The sequence below is a fragment of the Topomyia yanbarensis genome, chromosome 2, assembly GCF_030247195.1.
Source record: "Topomyia yanbarensis strain Yona2022 chromosome 2, ASM3024719v1, whole genome shotgun sequence".
In the NCBI taxonomy this organism is placed as follows: domain Eukaryota; kingdom Metazoa; phylum Arthropoda; class Insecta; order Diptera; family Culicidae; genus Topomyia; species Topomyia yanbarensis.
This window is the reverse complement of record NC_080671.1, coordinates 418,117,766-418,129,814: the sequence shown is the minus strand read 5'-3', so window position 1 is coordinate 418,129,814 and position 12,049 is coordinate 418,117,766. Positions and strand designations below refer to the sequence as shown.

The window sequence follows — 12,049 nt, the reverse complement described above, 5'->3', positions numbered from 1 at the left end:
TCATTTCGCTACCTAGATATTTGGTGTCTTCGGCAAAGTTTTAGACCGTTTAAAGTTATGACACGTCGTCGAAGATAGTTAAGCTTTGTGTCTTCAAGAAGCAAAGTTATAGCCATTATTATGAAATTTCACTGAAATTGACGTTTTTGCACTATTTTCTTAATTTTCGTTAAAGACACCAGAACCTGCTCTGCCTTTAATCAGTATACCAAACTACGTATTCTTCGAGTTGTCGCTCCATCCTGCCAGACAGCCATTCCTCGCGAGCAGGAATTTTCACGTTAAAAGTTTTAAAAAGAAAACTTATGTAAGTGTATGGTCACTAAGGAGCAATTATATACTCATCCCAAGTAACCATTTGGGGCCACAATCTTGTGTGGCTAGTTGCACGATCTATTGCGGTACTGTTCCAGAGACCGGTAACCTTAAGACTACCGTACACAAGAAAGTGCTTCTTGTTTCAGAAACACATTTAGTTATTTTAAGTTTAAGAGTGCTTCTAGAGCAGTTTATCGTGAAGGCCATCGCCCTCAAGACAATCCTCTAAATATAGTTTAGCTTTAATTTTGTCGTGACTTCTCTTCATTTTGTCACCACACAAGGCACCCGAATGCCAGTTTTGGTCCAACAATTGTTGTGTAGATCAACCGAATGTATTTGGGTTTGGGACCCCAAGATTTATCGTCTGCATTGACCGAATTCCATGCAAGCTTTCTTGATTCTAAATCGGTGTGAGCTGATCAATGTAGTTTTGAGTCAAGAAGTACTTAACTTGATGGTGGCAATAATTTCAGAGTCAAAGAACTGCAACGGTTAGGCTCCGGTTGTAATCTTTCGTTGCGTGAAAAGCACTATTTTATTTGGATTAACTGATAGTCCAACATGAAGACACCATTGCTCAACAACACATATGGCTTGCTGCAACAAATCAAAAAGTGTGTTAATGCAAATACCGGCTATCATTTTATGATAGTCATTCGTGATCTAACGCTAGATGTCGACCGCCAGAGAGCATGGAAGTGCAATTATGATGTTTTTATTTTCGTCTGTCAAAACACATTGGAAAGTAAATTCTGATTTTTTTTAAATTTTATCAATATTATAATTAAATGTTATTTCTTCTAATGAAAAGTAATATTGATGAAGAAAATATGTTTTCTACCTCTGAAAAATATACAGATGGTAAATTTCTTGTTACTTCACTCACATTTGTTCTTCCGGTTTCAATTTATATTAAAATGAAATTCAGAGATTGAAATTTCGATAGAAAACACGATGGTGGGCAAAAATCACTGGATTAAAGAGTGTAGTTGTTGGTAGTCGAGGTTATCCACTGATAAGTTAAATTTCTAGATAAACATTTTCCATATCTAAAACAACCAACCTAACCTCAACAATACAAAAATAATTCCGGATCTCAATAATTCGTAATAAAATACTGAGTTCAACTAAATGTTTTGGTGTCAAACGAAAGAACGAGTGTTTTTTTATCACCTGTAATAAAGCTTTTTGTGAAACTATGTGATATTTATTTTAAAACAATTAAAATAGAACAACTATCCTTTATCATCAATGCAAGAAAATGTTTTCATCATCATTTGACTAGTACCAAAAATGAAATCCAGTTGGCGCATCGAGCGAAAAAGTGTCACGTTTGAGAGCCAATCGGCGAAACCATATTGTGGATACCAAAGCTCATTAAGTTTCCTCAACCAGGCATCGGCGGGATGGTTCCATAGACCATTGCCTTGAGGACATCCGCAGACACTTATCTCGTCTTGTCTTAAAAATGTGTATAGATGTTAGTTGCTAAGCATTGCGTGTATCCAGTTCGTGATATTTTACACCATTGTGCTTCATGATCTCGTGCTGCTACCAAAATGGATTCGAAGGACGTGTTGTCAAAAGCACCTCCAATATCAAGAAAAACTACTAAGCTTGATTGCTTTTGCGAGCATGCTTTTTCAATGTTGTAGACAATATTGTGTACCAGGATGGTAGTAAATTTCCCCCGCTGATATGCATGTTGCATTGCATGCAACGTAAGCTTGCCTAAGCTAATATTCCGATTGTAGTGGTCGATTAAACGTTGAACTGATTTAAGAAGGAAAGATCGGTCTAAAGCTCTTTGCCTCCTAACATTTTTGTGGATACACTAAAACTGATTGCGGGGATTCTAGAATCCGGTGAATTGCATCAACAATTGTTGATTAATAGTCCTGACTGATCATTATCTTTCCATTTCAAGGCGCGCATATCTGTCACTTCAAACACCAGACAAGATGAGCTTGGCGTTCATCCTAGAAAAAAAACATCTCGAACATTTTAGCGAGGAAAAAATATTTTAATTTTTTTTGCTCAGCTGTCCAACCCTGCCTTTTGGCGGGTTACATGTTTTGAGGTTTAATTAAAAAATCCGTAACTTTCTCATCATAAAAACACACTACTTCAGTTTTTTGAAGTGAAACAAAAATTTTGGCAGTAGAGGGTTATTTTAAAAAAAAAGTTTAACCATTGACGAATACTTTTGTCAAGCTAAATTTACAGTTAGTTTTGTTTTTCTCTTGTTTTTTGTCTGTTTATAAGCTTACCTTTGAATTTTCACTAAAGGTGAACTAAAAATAATGCTTTGTTTTTTCTACTTGTACACAATTTTGAAAATAAATAAACCTCATCTTTGAGTTCTTTAGCGCGATATCAACATATCATATCAGAATCAAATGATATGACGAATATTTATGTCCATCAGTGTATCTGTCAAGGTATCGAACGTCTTTCTAATAATAGTGTTTAATCCACACTCTTTGTACACGCAGAAAAATGTGGCATGTTTGTAACAACAAACATTTTAGTTGAACTTCAAATTGGTAAAATAAAGAGTTTGAACATTTCGTTTGTTTTATTCAGCTGTTATGTTTATACACTCAAGATCGAAAATGTCCAATGCATAAAATTTACAGCAGAGAAAATATTTTCACATTATATTTATGTGCGACAGATAGTTTTTACAGCTGATACAAATTGCAAAACATAATTTGTGAAATCAATAGATTCAATATAGCGAATTTTATCGGTATAACTTTTTTTACGTTTGTTCAGGCATGCTGCAGACTCAGGACATTTCAAATGCCAAAATATTCTGACTTCTGTGGTAGAAGACAAAATTCTAAGCTGGACCCTATTCCACGCTTTTCTAAACTTTCTTCCTTCAACTAATTTCTCTCCCTTGAGTACTATGGCTCTTATTATTGAAAAATATATTTCACCTTCCAATCTTATGCTTATTAAAGCCTGTAGTAATGGTAAATTTTCAACCGTTATTAGGCAATCCATGAGACGTTAGTTTGACAATTCAGCGGTGGATTTTGATCAAAGACGATGCCTCGCATTTTTATTTTGAGAAGGGCCAATAAGCATACTGTCAAAATTCACTTTGAGAGGAAATACTGGACAAACCATTAATCCCCAATCGTCATAATTCACAGCAACAGACGAAAGAAAAAACTTTTCTCTTTCAAAATGTTAACATCCATTCTCGGCGAGTTACGGTTTGTCAGGAATTTTGTCTCAAAGCCAGAGATGCCAGGTTTGAAGATTTGACTTCATTTTGAAGACATTTGAAATGTTGTGAAGACGTGTTTTTCATTTTGAAGACAATTTTTTTTGCGGATGTCTGACTGATATCTGGCAGAATTCTGGCCTAAGATCAATAACCGATTCAGAATCATGGCCGTTGAAGAAAAATGAAGACATTTTTTATGAAATGTGAAGATATTTGAAAAGTATACCTGGTATCCCTGCTCAAAGCTAATTTTGACAGCATGCTTATTGGCATTTATTAAAAGATACGCGAGACGTTTTGAATATAAAGACACGCGGAGAGAAAAATAGCAAATTTGGCTGCGCGGTTTACTAAGTTATTTTGTCTGCTAGTTTTGGCAACCAGGAGTTATGTGTAAACCAGCCTCCTGGCGGCTAGTATCACTGTCATAAAAATCAAAACAATAATTGTTGATCCAATTGTTAAAAGCTTTATTTGGTTACTAAATGGCGATTTTCGGAATGATATGGTATCTAATCATACCGCAAGATACAAAACGTCGCGTGGAATGCTTGAATATTGTACATAGCGCCGAACATAATTCTTTGTTTGGGGCTTTATAGCTATAAAGCCCCAAATAGGTAGATCGCTGTCAAACTCCATATGTTGGTAGGGGAGACTGAGGAGAATTGATCCCCTTTTTTATTTTTCAATCCAACTCCGTGGAATGATAAAAAAAACTATGTATTTTTTGTAGTTTTATATTGTTTCTAGGGTTGCCTGATAATCGTAAAAAAATTACATAGAAATATTATACTGGACATGAGCTATGAGCATTTCTGGAAAACAACAAAAAAAATGAAAAATTCTTTGATTAGTGGAGACTCGATCCCTAATTTGGGGACACTTGATTATTTTTCGAAAACGTGTTTAAAAGAGCATGTAGCGTAATAAGCCTATTTTTGCCCTGTTTCTATTATCATCCTACCTATCTTTGGCCTTTAGTTAGAGCAGCGTCTGCCATCTTTGCTCAACGCATTGGCTCAAATGGTGTTGCGATAATTGGGGTACTCGATTAGTTTTTGTTGCGCTCAAGCAGAAGATTTTCACCATTCTCAAGACAATGTTGTTATTATATTGGCTCTTAATAGGAGTCGAATGACCTTAGGGCTAAAACCTCTATAATAGAAATAAAAAATGGCTTCTAATAACAAAGCAAAGAAGCTGAAATAATAAAATTAATAATGGAATGATGTGGTACCTTCCCTAAAAGGGTAAAAATAGGTACCTAACCCCATTCAATGTTATAAATGCATTGAGGTATTGATTAAATTGTTGTGATTAGAAATATATAATCACAACACCCAATATTTTTGTTACTACATATTACGCATCTCTCACTTGATTTTTCTTACGAATTCCCCAAATTATTTGAAAGATTTCGTTATTATGGTTGAGGAACGTCAAATGTGGGATGCATGGTTGCTAAATATACTGTAGTAAACAATTACAGTTAAGTTTCTGTACGATGAAGCGTTCATTTTTGACATTTTTTTTGTTATTTTATGACAAAAATGACTTCAATTGTTCTGGTGTGAATTTGGTTATTTTCAGTGGTGTGTATGAAGCATGACGAAGGGGATCAAATCTCCACGAATTTGAAGGGATCAAGTGAACCCATAGCATCTATTTCAGCATACCCCATTAGGCATAAATACGTTATGCATACGGACGTTTGGCATACGTACATTAGGCATAATGGACGTTAGGCATAGACATTAGAAGAAGTGAAATGAATTCCAATCTGGTAAATTTTTCAACGTAAGTTTTACTTTTTGTTCAATTCCACAATGGTGGAAATTGATGATTTTTGGTATTTCAGAGCGTCTCACTAGTGTGGACTTTGTGAAGTACAAAACATCAGGGGTAGCATCAATTTTGTATTTTTTTATGTAAAAAGTTCCATATAAGTTAATTTTTTCCAAATAAATAAATTTAGCATATTAATCAACATTTTATTCTGCTGTATATATTTGAAGAAATCTTTGCTCAAATAAAAGAAGCAAACCGAATGCTTAGCACGCGGAGACTGAGCTTGCGTTAATTTCCGGAAATACAACCGATAAAATGCAGATGGCTAAAATAGGCTCAACACTTTTGTTTTCAAAATATCTTATTTGCATTAAGGTATGAATAACGCACATTAACGCAGATTAGTTCTTACATACATGCATGGTGCAATGGTCCAAAAAAACATACGCCTTGAAGAGCAGCTCATGCTGCAGTTTATTATTCATTCAATGAATATACGAATATTGCTGCTTCTATATTATCTTTTCTATTATTCACTTCAATGAAAATATTCTTGAGGCCATCAAAGATAGAACCACGGAAACTGTCTAATACGAGGGAGACCTTTATCGTGTACTGTGACAAGTCACCAAAACAAAAAAGGTATCGCCACAAATGAAATATTCGTAACCTAATGCTGATACTGTCCGCAAAACAGCAAGTTTCCATAGGTTCCAAAACTTAATGTTTGTTCATTATTTTGATTTAGTTTTGAATATTTTGTTGCAATTGCATTGAGAATGCATCTAATAGACTTGAAATTATTTTTAATATTATTTTTATCAACACCAAAACCAGCTGACTGGTCGATAGGTAGATTTGGCTTCACTCAGGGCGAACCTTTAGACATAAACAACGCCTGTGCTGCTGATCAGAAACGTCTCATGGATTGCCTGATTGTTACGAAATGAAAGAGTTTGTATATACATATACCGCATAAAGAAATGAAAATTTATCAAAATTTTGTACAGATTTAGATAATTTGTGCATTCTAATAAGTAAATATACGCCAGCCAAGAATCGCCATTGTTTTGATGGCTACAATCAAAATGATTAGTCGCTATGAAACGACGATAGAGGATTATTTTCTTGCTTTTTTATTTAGCCCATTTGACAGGTACATATCAGAATCAAAAAAATGATGCTACTACCACTGATGTCAGCGACAATCCTAACCTATTGTTCTGCATCTACTGTCAGTAAGTATCGAACTGACGTAGATGGACGTCTGAACTGTGGGGCCCATATTATTGGCTCGAATCAAAACTCGTCGAAATGTCAATTGACGATAGGTTCATCCGGAGTGTTCATTTGTGTTTACATATTGCCTGCGTTGCCAATTTTATTTTGTTTCCACCACCCAATGTGGCTACGCCACATCGCTTTTTCGCTACCGCTCAGTCGGACTTAAACTAGGGATAGCCCCTATGTTTGAGTAAGCCGGGCAAACGAGTGGATCACAGGTTTGCTTGCTTCCGACGGCGGGTCGGTGACCAACTCGCCCGGAGGATCCTCAGCGCCCAGTTAAACTCATTCCGGAACCGGTTCGGATTTCTGAATGGAGTCATTATGGATTCCAAATCAAATGCAACAACCAAATTCCGAAACAAATTCGGCATGGTTTGGCCGGGCGGCTTTGCGCCGCTTCGGTTCCTTGGTCTCGGTTATGCGGCTAAGCCGCATCGAAATGGTACCCCTTAAACAGAGGTTCCTGAAGGGTCTCCGATTGTTACCGGAACCCAGGAAAGTTCAACCGTACATGAGCCTGAATTCTAGCTGGTTCTAATTCGTTTTCCGGCACCAATAACACAACCGATTCTAACTAGAAATGATTGTGTCACTGGAGCCGGAATACGAATTATAACCAGCCGGCATTTCGGCTGAGTTTAACTGGGAAGTTTCCTAAAATTTAATCTGGGAACGCTCCAGCACCCAACGATTTCACCACCTGGGCGCCAGTTTGACGATATGAAATGAACTTTGTTTACTTTCGACAAGTTTTGATTCGAGCCAACAACATCCAGCCGAACTATGTTCCTATATCCAAAGACGTTGAATTTCTGTAGACCCGACTTTTCAGTTATTGTGTTCGATTGAAATGCCACTGACAGATAAATGGTAAACAAAAGATTGAAATGTCGAGTCTTCATACCAAAGAGTCAGCGTCCTTATACCCATCTCGAATAGAAATGTACAGTAACAAAACCATAATTTTTACTGTGACAGTACTGCAATTTTATAATAATTTATAATAAAGTCTAATGTATCGCTACAATACAAAAACAATAAACTTCAACGTTTCTACAGTAAATTTTAATGTAAAATCGACTTTTACTGTGAAAAAGGGAGGTGGTTATGTATCTTAACATTTAAAAAAAATCTACTTTTTTCCATGCATTTTTTTTGCTCAGAAACAGTAACATTCAATGTGAATTTACTGTACCATTTTTTCGCTGGGCAGTAAGATTTGTTGTTACAGGAACTTTTATTGTAAATCTACTGCGAGAACTCTACGTCGAACTATGCTAAAAGAGTAATAACCATAATATTTGTTTCATGATTGTTTTTAGAGTAAACGTTACTGTAGATTTCTATCCGGGATACTACATATGATTGAATGACTACAATGATTCGATCGCAGTAACCGTGAATTTTTACGAACAAAATCAGCCCTGATCAGTGAGCTTAAGGTTGGGCAGAGAATGCGCAAAATTCGCAAACGAAAAAAGCAGTTTTTTTCACACCGTATGTCAGATCTTCATAAAAATCAATCAGCATATGTAGAATGTTGTTACAGTACTGCTGATTGATTTTTATGAAGATCTGACATACGGTGTGGAAAAAAAAACTGCTTTTTTCGTTTGCGAATTTTACCCTTTCTCTGTCCAAACTTAATGCGCTGGTGAAAAAATCAATCCAACAACCCAATAAATTGGTCTACTGTCTGAATCTTTATCCAAAGCATTGAAAGAATTTGAAAATGCTACACCGGCCGCAACGGATGCTTAAGAAGAACCCGAAACATAGAGTTCAAATGTGCGGAAGAAGCGAAATTTAATTAGAAAAGTTTTCACTTTCCGAGAGGAACGGAGATGAAAAAAACAACCCCACAACGACCTAGTTTTACGTTTTTAAATTGGACGAAAACAAGTCCCACAGGGAAATGTGTGTGGCACTTTTTACTGGTATTACATGGTATAAAAATCCAGTTTTAAAAACTTTTATTCGGAAGTTAAACACTTCAATTAAATTCAGGCTAGTGAAACAGCGCTCCAGGCATTGCGGCAACTTTTTTTTTTTTAAATCGCACTATTATCTACATTTAGGCGACCACCTGAAGCTCAAAAATGACTTCGCTTGTCGTTGTGTACCCCGACTTCCGGAAACTTAACTTATAATTAATGATTTTTCAACGTTTCGGTAACAATTTAGTCTTCTTCGGGCTATTAAAAGGATAATTTTCGTTCGAAATGTATATAATTCTCTGTACGTGTATTACCTGTGTAGTTTTATTCACTATTGATTAACATAGACACCGCAGCAGAATGGGGCTCATTCAAACCATTTTGACCTGTCTCCGATGAAGGCGTTCAATTACAAACTTTTTTACAGTTGAACCGCAACAAAACAAAAATTTGAAACACAAAACATAAACCTTCCAAAACGAACAGTTGAAATTTTATATTACAAAAGAGTCATAGTAAGTACCTGGACAAGTTGGGTAAATCACCATAATAGTCACACTCACACCGTTGTATACACCGATATATAGAATTAATTGATAACATGTGTGAACGCGTTCCGAGTATTGTTACAGGTACATTATTCACAGTATGGTTACAAAAGGGCGCAACCGATTGGTCCCGCTTCGGGGTCCACGGGGCTAGCGCGCAGAAACGATTTTTTTGTTTTTCACTCCGACAGAAATAAGTTATCACTCAGAGACAAACGAAGAGTATAAAACGGAAAAGAGAAAAACGAGAAATGACGCTTGGAGAGATGGTGGCGACAGTAGAGTGAAGGTGGTAAAAAAACAGAAACAAAAACAAAAAGTGGAAACAATGGGTGGCTGTGTTGGATGCGATAGAATAATGCTAATAATTATATGGGTATGTATGCGTAATGGTTTTGATTAATTTGGACAACAACTTGACATCGATCTGTTGTACGCCATTAATTTGGAAAAAGGCATCGGAAATAGCAACTAAATAGAGAAATGAAAGGAAAAAGTAAAAACGTCTAAAGAGAAACGTGAAAATGTTGAGAAAAAAGAATCGAACCGGATGTAACTGGACTAGCCGATTGTAAAAACAAACGAAACAGAAGACAATGACGGATGAAGAAAGTGGGCGAATGATCTGTAACGGTTGGTATTAGAGTTGAAGTTAGTATTGGTTAAAGGTAGAATTAATAAGTTAGTAGTTTGGTTTTAAAAAAGGGGGTGGTTTGAAGTAGTTGTAGTTTGGTTTTTAAAAGGAAGAAAACTTGTTAAAATTGGAAGAAAACTGTTAGATAGAATTAAGGAAACAAAACTCCGAACGTACGTGTTAGTGTTGTTAGTTTGGAGCAAGAGTAAACAAAAGAGGTAAATTATGGTTGATAAATTTCTCTACCCCCACGAGGGTAAGGTCGGTGGATGTCGCAGATCTTGGCTGGAATGGATGAAGTTGAGCGGATGATGAAAGATCAATGGAATAAGGCAGTGACCGAGTGTGATATAAATATATATACTTTTTTGCATTGTCGATTGTCAACCAATTCATAAGTGTGCGCACATTCTAGTGAACAAGCGCCTATCGGTTGGTGGTGTCAGTGAGCTCACAGCATACCACGCACGGCCGTGGAACGTGTGATCGTGGCATACTGCGTGCAAAGGCGACTGAGATCCAATTCTCGTTTTGCACCGGTTAGGCTGGGTTTCTTTGGTTATTTTGTTTGTTTTGTTTTCTGTGATGCACACTCTCTCACACGCATAGTGGATAGTGAAATATAGTAGATATCAGTTCGTGAGGGGGAATGGAAATGGATTGAGAAAGAATGAAACAACGAAACAGTCGTCGTGGGTGAAGGGGAATGAGAACCGAAACGTTGTATGAAGTTGGGAGTATGAGTAAAGTGAATAGATCTTTAGGCGGAAGTAGACATGAGCGGAGGCAGCTTTCGATGTCTGTCTGAGTGGATACACTTTGGAACGTTAGTGTATGTGTGACAGACACACCGAACGGATCGGAACTGAGCTCTTTCAATCAACTGAGAACAATAGTAGCTGTAGTAGTAGTTGTTGTTGCCTGTTGTTGTTTATCGTTTTTTTTGCTTATCACGCAAACTCACCATTTTGTAATCGTCGATTTTCGAGATCGATCTTAGGAACATGTTGACGAGCACTTGTGTAGCCTTATCATCTAGCATTTTTTTGCGCACAGTATTGGCAAGTGTGTGTGGGCATCACATACACAACAGCAATTATGGAGGAAGGAGATAATGTTTGTAATCATAAAATAACGCATACAAATAGAGAACGGGTTAGATGTGTTGGTAATAATAAAATTGCATTTGCTAGAATTTCGGAAAAATGTATTGAAAATTAACTCAAATGTATATTCTAGAACAAAAGAAAAATGCTAATTTTTGGAACAATGGCAATGATTTCTGTTCCATCGCTTGCTTGGATTCATTTTGCCGTAGATGAGAGTTGATGGATGAAATCATTGTCTGTGATGAATGCACTTTCGGATTGGATTTTCATTCGTTCTGTTTGTGATATAATGTTTGCTTTCTTTCCGATGGCGGGGACAGCAACTCAGTGCCCCCACTGCCAGTCGATTCGGGGCAAATTATCTAATAGGAAATATACACAGTCTGTAAAAATGCAATCTGACAGTGAGTAAAAAACAATGTCGTCGGAGTATATTTTTTGTTGTTATCAGGTGTAATATCTACGCTGGGATATTAGAAGAGCATTTGTTTGTTTAATTATTATCTAGTAATAAGGTCAGAGGTCAAAGTTGAGACAGCCAAAACAAATATCAAAACTTTGTTTACAAACACGTACGAAAATATGTAGAGCTATGAAAAGGAAGAAGAAAACTGAACAAAAAAAATGATGAGTCAATAACCACTTCTCTACTGTTAACATTCAGTGAACCAAAAGTTTATTTTATTTGTTATGGATGTTTTTTTGTTTAAATCATACGAAAAGCTGTATAAGTGTGTATATGTGTGTACGTGAAAACATGTTGCTATAGTTCAAGAAAACAACTAAGAGCAGTCAGTTTCCATGATGGCTACAAGTTCTACTGGATTATGGCAACACTTCGCCAGGATTCTGAATTATGAAGTAAGAAAAATATCTCGACAGTTCACATTTACATTCAAAGCAGCGCATACTTGGATGATTTGGATAGAAAACAAAAACAAAACCGTGTTCTATCGTTATTTTGTGTTGTTTTCCTTTTGATACTCGTCTAAACTATCGAGCCGATCGTGTATGTGTGATGTGTTTGTGTTCGTTCGTGATGTGAGTAAAATGTTCATAGAAAAATTAATCAAAAGTACACTTGAATGATTTATCAGTATAGAAAAAGTTTTAGGGTGATGACATTTACCAAGAAAAGTGAAAGTAACTAAATCTATTACATTCAATGATTTTGAAGGAAC

At 36.2% G+C, this 12,049-nt stretch overlaps 1 protein-coding gene across 8 annotated transcripts in view; it reads right to left on the bottom strand.

Annotated features, from left to right (window-relative positions):
* LOC131685202 (glutamate-gated chloride channel) overlaps positions 1-12,049 on the bottom strand; it is a 230,973-nt gene that overhangs the window by 51,935 nt on the left and 166,989 nt on the right. For 4 of the 8 annotated variants that reach the window (XR_009304749.1, XM_058968755.1, XM_058968759.1 and 1 more), the window contains one exon: positions 10,724-10,794. The exons of the other annotated variants lie outside the window; for them this stretch is intronic. Coding sequence is in view for 3 of the 4 variants with exons in the window: in XM_058968755.1 (XP_058824738.1) it covers positions 10,724-10,794 (71 nt within the window). In the remaining variant the exon portion in view is untranslated. The remainder of the gene's footprint in view (positions 1-10,723; positions 10,795-12,049) is intronic. 8 annotated transcript variants of the gene reach the window in all.